The 15,122-nt window shown below is 50.8% G+C and overlaps 1 protein-coding gene across 1 annotated transcript in view; it reads left to right on the forward strand.

Annotated features, from left to right (window-relative positions):
- Window positions 1-12,764, forward strand: part of NEURL1B (neuralized E3 ubiquitin protein ligase 1B) — a 42,204-nt gene extending 29,440 nt beyond the window's left edge. Inside the window, exons 3-5 of the mRNA XM_055554925.1 lie at window positions 8,498-9,217; window positions 11,522-11,647; window positions 11,950-12,764. Coding sequence (XP_055410900.1) covers window positions 8,498-9,217; window positions 11,522-11,647; window positions 11,950-12,194 — 1,091 coding nt within the window. The 3' untranslated portion in view covers window positions 12,195-12,764. The remainder of the gene's footprint in view (window positions 1-8,497; window positions 9,218-11,521; window positions 11,648-11,949) is intronic.
- Window positions 12,765-15,122: the final 2,358 nt, after the last annotated feature.

The raw sequence follows: 15,122 nt of genomic DNA on the forward strand, positions 1-15,122 counted from the left end.
ATGGTGGAAGGAGCTCTGCTTCTGTCCCCTCTGCCTGTTCAGGGACATTCTCTGGTTATTTGTCCCTTTCTCCAGCCTCCCGCTCCCTCTCCACAGAACCATCCCCATGAGCACACACAGGTAGCTCCCATCTTTAAAGAAAGTGCCCTTGACAATCTCTTCCACTGGCTACTACCATTTCTCTGCCCTCCTTCAGAGTGAAACTTTCTTAAAGGTGTTGTCTATACCACCCCCTCCCGATCCCTGCTTCAGCTCAGCCCAGTGAAATTTAATTTTTAAAAAAAATGTTGAATGTGAAATTAAAAAGACACAAATAGCAACTTTCTTTAACATTGTACAAAACAGTATGAGTAGACCCCAAAGGAAATGAAACATTATCACCTTTACACCACCCTCTGATTTCTCATAATTACTATTCAAACAATAGAAAGTATAGCTAGCAATTTAAGAACTGGGGAAGAGATAAGCCCAAAGCCCTCTTTGACTATGTTTGTTCTACGCTGCGTATCGCAGTGCTTCCAGACAGTTTCTGCTGTTTCTGCACTGGCACAGGACTGCAGTCATGGGTAAAACTGAACCTGCTTAGGAGCTGAGGGACACAAGAAATGGTGGGTCCGTAGCCTGGTGTATCGTCCATTCAAACAGTGGGGCAGGTACCAGCCGGTAATTTTTAGGTTCTGCCAACAAGGCTTTCTCTTGAAGTTAAACCAAAAACAGCTGCTTATAGTCCCAAGGCTTTCTCGTATGTGCAGCAATGGATGGATACTGAGGAGGTTCAACACTTGATCTCTACCAGTTACCCACGTAGTCATCAGTGATCCGATCTGGCCTGACTCACCCCATGCCCCTATCTCAGTCAGCGTTAGCCCTTCAACTTTGTCTTCTCCTGGCTGTGGCACCCTCAGGTGCTGCCAAGCCCAGAGTGGTTGTCCCCATTCTCTCACCAGGCCTCGTTCCTGCCCCAAGTGCCGTAGCCAAGCAGGGAGGAGCCAGCAAGTGGGCGACGGAGGAGAGGCCCAGGAGGTGGCAGGAGAACCAGGAGCTCTGGAGGCCTGGGGCAGAAGCAGGGTGGCGAGGCAGGAGAGGTGTTCCCAGCTGCCACAGTAACACACGGGCAGCCAGTGCTTGTGGACCACCAGAAACCCTTCTCACTCCCATTTTATGAAATGTCTCCCTCACGTACCAAAATCTGGCTGCAGCGGAGCCGTCCCCGCTGCTCAGTGGGCTTCAGCCTCGTGCTGCCAAGCCCAGAGCGGTCGTCCCCATTCTCTCATCAGGCCTTGCTCCTGCCCCAGGTGACCTCTCCCACCTCCTGGGCCTCTCCTCCGTGGCCCACTTGCTGGCTCCTCCCTGCCTGGCTCCACATGCTGAAAGTCCCAGGATTCTGTCCTAGGCCCTCTTCATTCTCTTTCCTTCTCACTATTAAAGCGTCATCTTACTTAAATATGTGTGGAGAAAGGTGCATACACAACCGTACAATTTAACAACTGCTAAGTCGCTTCAGTCATGTCCGACTCTGTGTGACCCCATAGATGGCAGCCTACCAGGCTCCCCCATCCCTAGGATTCTCCAGGTAAGAACACTGGAGTGGGTTGCCATTTCCTTCTCCAATTTAACAACTGAGGCAAGGCCATTTCTATTTCAGTTCAGCTCAGTTGCTCAGTCATGTCAGACTCTTTGCAACCCCATGGACTGAGCATGCCAGGCCTCCCTGTCCATCACCAACTGCCGGAGCTTGCTCACACTCATGTCCATTGAGTTGGTGATGCCATCCAATCTTCTCATCCTCTGTCATCCCCTTTTCCTCCCACCTTCAGTCTTTCCCAGCATCAGGGTCTTTTCCAATTAGTCAGCTCTTCGCATCAGGTGGCCAAAGTATTGGAATTTCAGCTTCAACATCAGTCCTTCCAATGAACATTCAGGACTGATTTCCTTTAGGATGCACTGGTTGGATCTCCTTGCAGTCCAGGGGACTCTCAAGAGTCTTCTGCAACACCACAGTTCAAAAGCATCAATTCTTTGGCACTTAGCTTTCTTTATAGTCCAACTCTCACATCCATACATGACTACTGGAAAAACCATAGCCTTGACTAGACGGACCTTTGTCAGCAAAGTATTTCTTTTTATCTCCCCTTTCTCCAGATGATCTGGCCCTTGAATCCCATGTCTAAGCTGCTGGCTCCCAAATCCATATTCCCAGCCCTAATGCCGCCCTTGAACTCCAGACTTGCCCTGCCTACTCACATCTCCTCCTGGCGTCTGAAGAGGCTTCCCACACAGAACACATTCAGACAGCCGTCACAGTGGATGGCACCACCCACTTGGTGCATCAGTCCAAACTTCAAGAGTCATGCTTGATTTCTCATCCAGCACCCCTTCTGTCACTGTTCTGTCACTTCTGCCTCCAGGACACATCCCAGAGCAGCCCTTCTGAGACACCGAAGTGACTGAGGGGTGGGCCCTTGTCTCCGGTTCTTCAGTCCTCATTTTCATCTTCACACAAAGATAGTTTCTCTCGTGGCCTAAATTCTGCTTTACTGCCAGGCCCAGACATGGTTGACCTGAGAAAGCCAGGCAGAAGGGGAGGAACTGAACTCCATCGCAGACCAGCAGCAGGCCTGGAGGTGGCCTAGAGAGAATGGGAAGTCAGGGTACCATCCTAGCTAATCCAGCATCCACGTGCCCCACCTGGGACTGCTGCTGTGTGGCAGTGCTTGGTGGGTGATCGTGGAGGAAAAGGGTGCCTGTTGGATGCTTCCTCAGGGAAATCGGGTCCCTTGGGGACAACAGCTCCACCTGGCCTGGGACTGAGTCCCCGCGCTGGGCAGCTCAAAGAACAACAAGGATAGCTACATCTGGGGGGCAGTATTGCTAGTCATAAGGAGCCTGGCTTACGAGTCACAGCCTGAGATGGAATCCCATTTCTGTCAAACCTGGCTAGGTGACCTTCAGTTACACTCTACCTCGCAAAGCCTCAGTGTCCTCCCACCGTGAAATGTGCTTGCATGGGATAGTGGTAAGGACCGCTAAGGATAATGAATGCATGGAGTTGCTTCTGACTGATGCTTAAGTAAATGGCTGTATGTACTTTCACCAGGTCCAGAGAGCACATTTGGAGTCGAGTCACAGGTTAGAGCCAGGCAGTTTTGATAAGCTTCCTTGGTGGTCTCTTGATGTGGCTGGATTTCTTTCTGCCTGGAGCCACCTGTCTGATTTCTCCGGAGAATCTTTGATAGGTAGACTCTCAAGTGTCAGGCGTAAACCAGCACTCTGCCATTCTGGGCCTGTCTCACTCAGGAATGCCTGATGGGGACAGAGCTCCCTGTATAAAGCAAGGAGACCCAGCCTTTCTGAGGGACTACTGGGGGCCAGGTCCGAGGTGAAGTGGTCTCACATGCTCTAATACTAGCCTGGAAAGTAGACCAAGCTTGCACTGCCTCCGACTTCACACATGCTGTTCTTCTGGAATGCTCAGGCTCCACCCCCAGCCACCATTCCTGCAGCCTTTGTGTCTTGGCTCCAAGAGGGCTGTTCTGACCCATTCTCAGGCCCCACTTCTGACCTTTGATACACTCAGAGAATACCAGTTCTGTCACTGCCTGGCTGCGGGACTTGGAGTAACTCACCTTGCCTCTCGGAGTCTCCGAAGTCCCCTACTGGCATGTTCCCATTTTTCAGAGCATCGTGAGATGGCAGCTCTCACCTGTGCTGGTGGCACTCACCACAGTTTGGAAGAAGAGTTAGTTTTCTGTCAGATGCTTCATTACCATCTGTCCCTCCCACTGGAATGGGAGCTCCGTGCCCGCTTGTTCTCTTCGCCCAGGGTCCAGCACACTGCTTGGCACATGGCAAGCACTCTATACATTTTGTTAATAAATGTTGAAGGAATAATGATAATTAACATCTTTTGAGCACTTACTCTGTGCCATGCTGTGCTAGACTCTACAAAAGCATCTAATTTAATCTCTGTAACACCATGGGTAGGACTGTGGAGGGCAGGTATCACCATTATTCCATTTTTTTTTTTAAATACCACTTTATTTTATTGTTCTAATTGCTTAAATAAATTTTGATTAGAAGATAATGCTATTAAAATTTTTTTAATTTATCTATTTTTAATTGAAGGATAATTGCTTTACAGTATTGTGTCGGTTTCTCCAAAACATCAACATAAATCAGCCTTCAGTTCAGTTCAGTTGCTCAGTCGTGTCCGATTCATTGCAACCCCATGGACTGCAGCACACCAGGCCTCCCTGTCCATCACCAACTCCCAGAGCTTGCTCAAACTCATGTCCATCGTGTCAATGAGGCCATCCAACTATGTTATCCTCTGTCGTCCCCTTCTCTTCCCGCCTTCAATCTTTCCCAGCATCAGGAGCTTTTCCAATGAGTCAGTTCTTCGCATCAGGTGGCCAAAGTATTGGAGTTTCAGCTTCAGCATCAGTCCTTCCAATGAATATTCAGAGTTGATTTCTTTTAGGATTGACTGGTTTGATCTCCTTGCAGTCCAAGGGACTCTCAAGAGTCTTCTCCAACACCACAGTTTAAAAGCATCAATTCTCCATTGCTCAGCTTTCTTTATAGTCCAACGCTCACTTCCATACATGACTACTGGAAAAACCATAGCTTTAACCAGACATATCTTTGTCAGCAAAGTAATGTCTCTTTTTTAATATGTTGTCTAGGCTGGTCATAGCTTTTCTTCCAAGGAGCAAGCATCTTTTAATTTCATGACTGCAGTCACCATCTGCAGTGATTTTGGAGCCAGAAAATAAAGTCGCTCACTGTTTCCATTGTTTCCCCATCTATTTGCCATGAAGTGATGGGACCAGATGCCACGATCTTCATTTTTTTGAATGTTGAGCTTTAAGCCAACTTTTTCACTGTCCCCTTTCACTTTCATCAAGAGGCTCTTTAGTTCTTCATTTCTGCCATAAGGGTGGTGTCATCTGCCTATCTGAGGTTATTGATATTGTTCCCGCAAATTTGATTCCAGCTTGTGCTTCATCCAGCCTGGCGTTTCACATGATGTACTGTAGGCCGCAGGCGTCCTTCCATTCTTCCGAAGGAGAGGAGACGCTGAGGCCTTCCCGGTCAGATCCTAGAAGCCCAGGCACAATTAGCAAGCATGGCGGGTTCCGCACTCCAGATGGAGACTCAGCCAGAATTTGAAAGAGAGAGCGACATGGGGAGACCAAGTTTCGGTGAACAAGGCCCCCCATTATTCCATTTTAAGCTGAGAAAGTTGAGATTCCAAGAGCTGAAGTGACTAACCTACAGTTACGCAGTCAGGAAGGGCTGAAGCCAAGACTTGAACCTCAGTGTAGCCATCTCCAGGCCGTGATCCTGATTAGGGTGCTCTGCTGAAGTACGGGCTCCGTGGAGCTCTTAGGGGCAAGGAAGAAGAGCTCTGGGCGTGGCCTCACAGGATGACTGTGGTAGGCAGGGAACCCTGGGAAAATGCATTACACCAAGAGGCTCCCAGAAACATCCACTTGTCTTAAATGCTTCTTCAAAAAAAACAAGTGCTTGTGTTAGTCTACTCGTTTTTTTTTTCTGATTACATAATCACTTGTTTTGTTGAGTCGCTAAGTCATGTCTGACTCTTTTGCAACTGTAGCCCACAGTTGCAATCCTCTGTCCATGGGATTCCCCAGGCAAGAATACTGGAATGGGTTGCCAATTCCTTCTCCAGGGGATCTCCCCAACCCAGGGATGGAACCCATGTCTCCTACATTAACAGGTGGATTTTTTTTTTAACACCAGCTCCTAGGGAAGCCCCAGAAAATCAGTATCTGTTCATTAAAGAAAAATGAGAAAATCTGAAAACTCTTAAGAAGCAAATTTCTACCCAGAGACAATCACCCTCAAATCTCTATGTATTTTGTTCCTTCCTGTGCATCCCATGCACACATTTCCCACATAATTAGAACCAAATCATACAGTTTAGTATTCTTTGTTGTTCAGTATCAAGGCATTTTCCCACACTGTTAAATATTAATTGAAAACTTGATTTTTAAAAATATCAGGGGTTTTGATAAAACTTTGTAGTATCCATGTTTACTGCAGAAAAGTTGAAAAATACAGAAAAATCTGAAGATAATTCCTCATAACCTTACCCACCCTCATAACCTTACCTGAGAAATAATAACCATTAACATTTTATGTTTTCTAGACCTTGATTTCCTCTGCACATATAGTAGTATAGACAGAGACACACACACACACATATATACTTCTAAGGACCAAAGTGAAATTGTTCTTCTTCCTTCATGTTACGGGGAAGCATCCTCTAACACAAGACAAACTCATACGTCCACAGAGCCCAAGTAAGTAGCTGAGATGGGCGAAGGGGCCAGCTCAGGGTCGTGGGGAAAGGGAGCAAGCTTTCACCCACTGGTGACGTGCTGGGATCCAGACCCTTGTGTTACCAGAACTGATTTTCCAAAAGAGGCTGAAAATCCAGTTTAAAGTGAAATATCCTAACTCACAAGTCTTGGCCACTAATTTAAAAAAAAAAAAATTTTTTTTAAAGACCAAGTGTTGATTTATTTAACAAACCAACAGAAGGGGGACAAAGAAGAGACATCCATAGCTTAAAAGAGACCAATGACAATGAGTGGATTTTATTTGGATCTTCATTCAGACAAACTGGGGACAAAAGCATATTCTCACACACAATATTGACAAGAGGTCTTTAAATTTGACACAGACATGCTGAAATTTGTAAAGATAAAATGGCATGTCTAGGATTTGCTTCAAAATAATAACAGGAGGGAGAATGATGGGGGCATCAATGAAACAAGATTGGTCATGAATGATAACTGTGAAATCTGGGTAAGAACCAATGATTAGGTATGTTTTCTATAATCAACTGTATGCATTTATTTTTTTCAAAAAGTTTAAAAAACAAAACCAAGGTAGAACACCAGTAGGCCAACCAGACAGGCCTGTGAACCAGCATCAGAACTTGGATGGCCTGCCCTGTACATGGAGGAGTTGTTCAGTCCCTCAGTCATGTCTGACTCCTTGTGACCCCGTGGACTGCAGCAGACTGGGCCTTCCTGTCCTTCACCATCTCCCAGAGTTTGCTCTAACTCATGGCCACTGAGTTGGTGATGGAGGGAGTCGGGGTAGGGAATAACGTTATGAGGCTCTCACCAGGGGTTCGGGCGTGCTTTTTGAAAATCATGTTTACTGTTATGATTTAATATTTGAAAAACTAAAGAGAAAGAAATGTTTTTTCCCATGATATAAATGACAGAATGCTAAGAAAATCTTAGCTGGAGTGGGCCAGTTTTAAAAGTTTGAGAAAACACTTTTTCTTGCTTCATTTACTTGTTAACAAGAATATTTTTATCACAAAAACAATTTCAAAATAATTCTTTCTTTCCCTGATATCTCTTACTGACCGGCAGTCAGACTCTTCTAGAGACCTCATTCACTTACTCATCTAATATACTACATAATAATGAAAGCTATCTGCCAAGCACTCTGCTAAGCCCTGAGACTTGGTGGTAAACAGAATGTCACAGACGCTGCCCTCCAGGGACTCCCGGTGTAGGTGGGGAGATGATCAACAAGTAATCTACCAAAGCATGAAGACCTGTATTACCTGAATGACAAACACTATTTTTATTAGCTTTTTTACTTAATATAGATCAAGAGCATTTTTTCATATTACTAAGTTACTCAAAAAATATTTTCATGACTGTGACTTTTAAAAAAACTCCCCCGTGGTGTCCTGTTCTATAGAATGAGTCCCTTTCTTGCAGAAACCTTACACATTAAAAGTTCGAATAGCACCCAGGTACCATGCCCCCTGCTGCAGACACAGCAGTGAGGAGGACAGGCCTTTGAGAGGCAGCACGGAACCCGACAGCCCCGGGGTCCAGTCCTGACTTTGTCACCTAGTTGCTGGGCGACCTTGGTCATGTTCCCTAGCCCCTGTGTCTCAGCTCCCTTCTTTGCTGAATGAATGGTAGGTGGTAACGGTACACACCTCAGAGACAGCATGAAGACTAAATGAGAATCTGTGAAAAGGAGCGTAAAGTAACACCCTGTCCGAGTAAGGCCACAAACTCAAGGGTTTGCTCCTTCCCTTGGAGCTTATGTACTCGTTGGGGAGACAGACAGTAATGATTTTTAAACGCCCTTTAAATCTTCAAAATCTTCAGGGGGGAGGGGGGCGAGGGGAGGGAGGAGGAAGAAGGGGCAAAGTAGAAGAGAGAAAGGAGGGAGAGGAAAGGATGGAGGGATGCGAGTAAGAGAAGGAAAAAGGGAGGAAGGGCCTGGTCGGACAATCCCAAAGATACGATTATGCCAGCGTGCTCTCGGGGCGATGCTTAATTCAGTTCTACGCACCGGGAGATCTTAAATAAGCTCAGGAAGGAATCAGGAAAGGAAACTGGCGGGCCGGGCGGGGTGGGGCGCGGGGAGGTCACGGCCTGCTCTGCGGGGTCGTGCTCACCACCCTTCTTCTGCCCTCCTCGCGCAGAAAGCGGGTTCGCCGACACGCTGACGCCCGCGCGCCTCGGCCAGGCCCGCTTCAGCGCCTGCCTGCCGCCCAGCAGCCACGACGCGGCCAACTTCGACAACAACGAGCTCGAGAACAACCAGGTGGTGGCCAAGCTGGGCCACCTAGCCCTGAGCCGCGCCCCAGGCCCGGCCCCCGCCGACCATGCGGCCGCAGCCATCCCGTGCGGGCCCCGCGAGCGCCAGCGGCCCTCGTCGTCGCCGGCGCTGCTCGAGGCCGACCTGCGCTTCCACGCGACGCGCGGGCCCGACGTGAGCCTGTCGCTCGACCGCAAGGTGGCCTGCGCGCCGCGCCCCGACGGCGGCCGCACCCTCGTCTTCTCCGAGCGCCCACTGCGGCCCGGGGAGAGCCTCTTCGTGGAAGTGGGCCGCCCGGGGCTGGCGGCGCCCGGTGCGCTGGCCTTCGGCATCACGTCGTGCGACCCGGGAGGGCTCCGGCCAGCTGAGCTGCCCGCGGACCCCGACGCGCTCATCGACCGCAAGGAGTACTGGGTGGTGGCGCGCGCCGGACCCGTGCCGAGCGGCGGCGACGCGCTCAGCTTCACGCTGCGGCCCGGCGGCGACGTGCTCCTGGGCGTCAACGGGCGCCCGCGCGGCCGCCTGCTGTGTGTCGACACCACGCAGGCGCTCTGGGCTTTCTTCGCCGTGCGCGGCGGCGCCGCCGGCCAGCTGCGCCTCCTCGGTGAGTCCCCCGACTGCGCGTGCGCGGGACTCGCCCCCGGAAACCCGGCGCCTCTGGATAGGTAGCCGCTGCTGCAGCCGCTGAAGCCCAGGCAGCAGTCCCCCAGACTTGAGCGCGCAGCAGAACCGTCTGGCCTCCACTTAGAGTTTCCGATTCAGTAGGGGTGGGTCCCCAGAAGATGCATTTTAACCAGGGCCCCGGGGATGCTCATCCCTGGACCACACCCTGTCCATACCAACCCAAGTAACCCGCTGGTGTTAGGACCTGACGATTTTTCCCCCCATTATTATGCTTTATTATATGCATATTTTCACATTATATAGAGTATGTTACATGCCAGAGATAAAGAAAATACAGCTACATTTAAAAGAGGAAAATGAGAATAACATCATCTACAGAAAATAGGTTGCCGGCTGGACCCACCACGTTTTGAGATTGAGTTGTGCATTCATTCATGCCACACATAAACACGGAGTGCACCCCGCCTCCAGCTATGGGCCAGTCCGTGAGCTCCCAAGATGGGCAGGGCAGAGGACTGGATACAGACCTTGGACCTCCTCACATCCTCTCTGGCACCCAAATGGAGATTTGCACATTCTCTGTTCGCTACAGCAGAGGGGCTTCTCTTTGCTCCAGCTTGGTGGAGCCGGGCTGGTGATCAGGGAAGGCTTCCAGAGAGCATAGCTCTGTTTTCAAGTTTTAGAAAGTCCAAACAATGACAGAAATAATGAATGCTTCATATGTCACATCATTCCGTTTTATCCTCCTGATAGCCCTGTAAAACTAGTATCATTATCCATGAAGATGCCTTCAGTGTAGAAAGGGAGCGATGACCTGCATCGTGCGTTTGTGAGGATGAAATGATCAGGTGCATACAATGCTTTTAGCAGGTGCCTGCCACATGCAGTGTGTTTAGTAAGTAGCATTAGTAATGACAGTGACTTGCTGTTTAACCGAGGACAGAGGAACAGGGTGGCAGTGGTTGTCATTTGGTTGGTTTGGGGTTTGTTTAAGGGATCATCAAATACAGTCATCATTTCAGCCTGAAATAAGTTGCCCGAGTTCCCACTGGGGCTTTGCAAGAACTAAGCCTAGAGTCCTTCTCCCTCTCCCCAGCTCCCCTAGGAGAACCAGGATGAGCCTTTGAGTGGTCAGGAGGAGACGATAGAACAGCATTTGGAGGCCAGAGACTTGCCCTCCTGATCCCTATCTGACAGCAGCTCTGGTGCTGTAATCTGTCCATCAATCCTCTAGTAGGGCACAGAACGGGGCGTGTCTCTTCACATCAGAAATAACGATCATTTCCTGAACCAACAATTCGGGGAAGAAAACCCATCCACATTGAACACTAGTCAGGAGTCTTGTAGTTGCAAGTAACAAAACCCCACTCACAGTACCATAAGCAAAAGGAATTTGGGGAGTACCCACATACCTTAGAAGCCTGGGAGTGTATTGGATGGATTCAGGGACAGCTGGATCTAGGTGCTGAAAGTATGTCATCAGGATTCTACTTCTCTTTCCATCTCAAAGCTCTACTTTCCTCTATGTTGCCTTCCCTCTCAGGCACACCCTACAGCACCAGGCTTTTCTCTCGATGGAATGGGTCCCTTCTTTCCTAGTGGTGCTAGTGAAAATCACAGAATTTGGGCTTGCAGGCCTCGCTTGAGTTATGCGCCCTTCACTGGTAAAGAATCCACCTGCAATGCTGGAGACCCCGGTTCAGTCCCCAGGTCAGGAAGATCTGGAGAAGGGATAGGCTACCCACTCCAGTATTCCTGGGCTTTCCTGGTGGCTCAGATGGTAAAGAATCCACATGTAATGCAGGAGACCTGGTTCAATCCCTGGGTTGGGAAGATTCCCTAGAGAAGGGAACGGCAACTCACTCCAGTATTCTGACCTGGAGAATTCCACGGACAGAGAAGCCTGGCAGGCTATAGTCCATGGGGTCGCAAAGATTCGGACACGACTGAGCGACTTTCACTTCCACTTTCCTTGAACCACCATTGAGACCAAGGGTAGAAGTTCTTTCTTATTGGCTTGGCCTGGATCATGTGCATGAGGGTGAAGTAGTACCTCCAACAAAATTCCAGTGGTGTTTCTGAAACAGGAATGGAGGTCAGGCAGACACAGACCAGATGTCTACCCCACTTGTACGATGCCATCAATTTTCAGCAGAATCCTACGCAGTAGCTCTTGTTCTCCATTAGATCCATGAGGAAATGAAGGTGCAAAGCAGTAAAGAGCCAGGGGCTAGCAGAGCAGAGCCCACCTCCCATGTCCCTGATGGATTCTCTTTGGTCTCAGGAACCCTGCAGTCCAGCCCTGCGACCACATCCCCGTCAGGGTCCCTCAGCGGCTCCCAGGATGACAGCGACTCCGACATGGCCTTCAGTGTCAACCAGTCCTCCTCGGCATCTGAGTCATCCCTGGGTAAGGACGTGTGGACCCTCGGGGGTGCAGGGAGATGGGCTGACCTTGCCCCAACCCCCGCATCCTTTCCTGGAGGGAGGAGAAACATCTGGATGTGGCATTCCAAAGGGTGACAACCATGCTTGCTGCTTGGGGGTAGGAGCATAGGAAAAGGGGCAAAACCCAGAAAAAGAACTGAACTCCGTGTCTCCCAGAGTTGCCCCCCATGGGTTCTGGCACAGAAGCTCTGCCCTCGTGGGGTTGCCCAGCAGAGCCCACCTGGGAACCGTGAGTTGAGGTCTGCCTGTTCTCCCTCTCTGCAGTGACGGCACCCAGCTCCCCGCTGAGCCCACCAGTGTCGCCCGTGTCCTCCCCGCCGGAGCTGGTGGGCAGCAAGAGCAGCGAGTGCACCGTGTGCTTCGACGGCGAGGTGGACACGGTCATCTACACATGCGGACACATGTGTCTGTGCCACGGCTGTGGCCTGCGGCTCAAGAGGCAGGCCCGGGCCTGCTGCCCCATCTGCCGGCGGCCCATCAAGGACGTCATTAAGACCTACAGGCCGTAGCCTGGCCCGCCCACGGGCCTTGACCAGAGCAAGGTCAGCTTTCTGAAGCCCACCCCCTGGGCCAGGCAACCACCATGGCCGCCAGGGAGCCCAATGGCACTGCCATCTCGCCCGCCACCCTGCAGTGGTGGGCACGGCGTGACAGTTATGGAGATGAGGCCCCCGGGGGCCCGAGTTCAAGTGAGGGTTGCTTCTGGCCTGAGAGTGCTGTGCCCCCAAAAGGCCGTCCCCCGGTGGTCTCAGCTGGGAGACTGTCCCGTGTGCCATGCCTTCTGCTGGGGTTGGTTGAGTGTGAGTGCGAGAGGGGGCAGGCTGAGAATGACTGAGAGAAACCCATTGGTATTTATCCAGGGATCCTGGCTCTGGGAGGTTATTTAACACTAAGGAATGTGCAATCTGGAGCCCAGACGGCAGTGGGACAAGAAGCTGTTCACTTTCTGGGGCTATGACGTCAGCTGGTTTTGAATATACGGAACCCGCACCTAAACAGAACTCCCACGGATGGTATAGGAAAGGGACACTCAGATTTTCTAAGGCGAGGAAAAAATAGCTCATTGTTTACAGCTCCAAAGTGGCAACTTCTGGGGGGGGGGGGGGGGTGCGGGGGGAAGGTGGGTGGAGAACCTAAAAGAACAATTTGCTTTTTTAGTATCTAACTCAGTCTCTCAGTCTCAGACAGCAGTTTTGAGGGGTGCTGGGGCCAGAGCTCTGGGTGGTGTCCCCTCTAAAGCCTTGTCACCCCTCCACCCCCAGACCACCTAATAGTAAGTGCTACACCCCTTGACTCCACCCACAAATGCTTTCAGTCTGTACCACCCTCACCATCTGCAGGAAAATAAAACAGCAGGTCCCCTTTTCCTGGGGGAGGGAAAGAATCCTAGATGCCAGTGAGCCCCCTGGGGTTGGAAAGGGCCACTCCTCAGCTCTCCACATTTTCTGCTGAAATGCTAGGCCTGGCACTCGCCAGCAGCTGTGAGCATCACCAAGGTGACCTGCTGCCAAGTAGAGGGAGGGAGCGTGGCTTTGCCACCATCTTTGTTCTGATTCTCAGCTCATCTTCCCCTGCTGATTGCTGAGATGTTAACTGATTATTAGGATGTTAGCTAGGAACTGAGACACTCGCTGAAAATGCTGACCTTGTGACTCTTCCCCTCCCAAGAGCAATTTGCTGGGCATTTTCTAGCCCCCTGGCCCTGCTTCCCCTCCATTACCCGCTCACCCCTGCCCAGGCCTGTCTCTGCAGACTCCCAGACCACGCCTGGGTTGACGAGTTGGCCGGCCTGCAGTTCCCATCTGGGCCCCAGTTCTGGGCCCCACCTTCCCTGTCTTGTGCTGTATCTTTAGGGAGGGCCCCGAGCCTCTCTGTTTCTCACTTCCCGATCTGTCTAAGAAGAAACCTAGTACCTGCCCACTCCGGAGCTCTTGGGAGGACCAGCACAACATTCTACAAAGCCCAAGACACCTTGTGAAGAACAGGTATTTTTAGTCCAGTTCCTAATCTGTTCATCTATTGAGGAAGACAAGCAAAGGAGGACGTTCAGAGTTTTTGCATTCATATGACACATTTTGCTGGGTGTCTAGAGGCCCCTTCTGTAGATCAAGTCTCCTAAGGCCAGTCAGTCCATGCCCTTGTGGTGCTCCGGGTCTTGGACTATCTGCTTCTTCACCTGGTATTCGGACCTGCTCTCAGCCTCAGAAACCCTCCTCTTGCCCCTGCAGGAATCCCTGATTGGTTTTTGTTTTTTTTTTCCCTCGTGAACTTGGGAACTACATCCAGATTTTAACTTCACAGCAGAACCTTCAGGGGAGCAACTGACACCTCACCATTTGCCAGATTAAGCGTCTGCAAACCTAGGCATTGCTCAGCAGCCAGCTGAATTCTTTTCCCCCTCGTGTTGGGTGTGGGCAAAGCCACACACAGGCCCCAGGAGAGAGGGCTCATCACCGCCCGGGCTGGTGTTCTCCAGGCAGCAGCCCCCCTGGCTGGACCGATCCATAGTCACAGCCCTGGAGGTCTCTGCAGCCAGCGCCTCTCTCCTGTCACCTCAGGTTCCAGCCGGGCTCAGTGCAGCCACGGCCAGGAGTCCGGGACCTGGGGCCTGGACCCAGGGCAGACCAGGACGTGTGCCTGGTGGCTTGTCGCCTGGAAGGGGGAGCTCATGGCCTGTGGAATTCGCTCTGCAGCCGCTATTAGTAGCATCCCCATTTCCAAGAGGAATTAAAGGGGTGTTTATCTGCTCAAAACCAGACATTTCCAGTTTAGACATTTCCTCTAAACTGATTTATTCAGCACTGCAGAGAAGCTGCCCACACTGCCCCCTAGGTTCTGTCTGGAGAAGGGGCAGGAGTAAAGGGACAGGAACCATGCTCCTTTATCTGGCAGCCCTGTGTGCCCTGCACGGCGCTGCAGAGGTGCGTCCCCACATCAACCCTGCGAGGCACGTCTTCGTACTATATTGAAGACACCACCAATTATAAAATACACCATTCTGTGTGCCACTAAGGGAAAAACACTGCCAATTTTAACTGTAAGGTGCCACAGCTATACAATTCATTTTATTCAGACATGTTATGTAGAAAAGCTGTGTTCTTTAGAATCAGTGGAATCTGCTATTACCCCATTTGGCAGGTGAGAAAACTGAGGTCCGTGAAGTGAAGCAGGAGGTGGCAGGACTGGGCTTCAAGCCCAGTGGTGCCTGGTGCCGAACCCCACGCTCTCCACTGCCTCTCCCCAGGTCCAGAAAGCTCAAGAAATCGCTGAGTTTTCTTCCTTGAAGCTTACCTGGGCAGCCCCTGGAGAGAGCCGGGCACATGCCCCTGTGTGAGGGTTCCAGCCCCAGACTGACGCCTCTTTGCCCCCCGAAGCCTGGGAAGACTCATGTCCTTTCTTTCAGGCTCATCTGCCCACTGCCACCTTCTCCTGGCCTC

This window comes from Bubalus kerabau, chromosome 18 (assembly GCF_029407905.1).
Source record: "Bubalus kerabau isolate K-KA32 ecotype Philippines breed swamp buffalo chromosome 18, PCC_UOA_SB_1v2, whole genome shotgun sequence".
Taxonomy (NCBI): domain Eukaryota; kingdom Metazoa; phylum Chordata; class Mammalia; order Artiodactyla; family Bovidae; genus Bubalus; species Bubalus kerabau.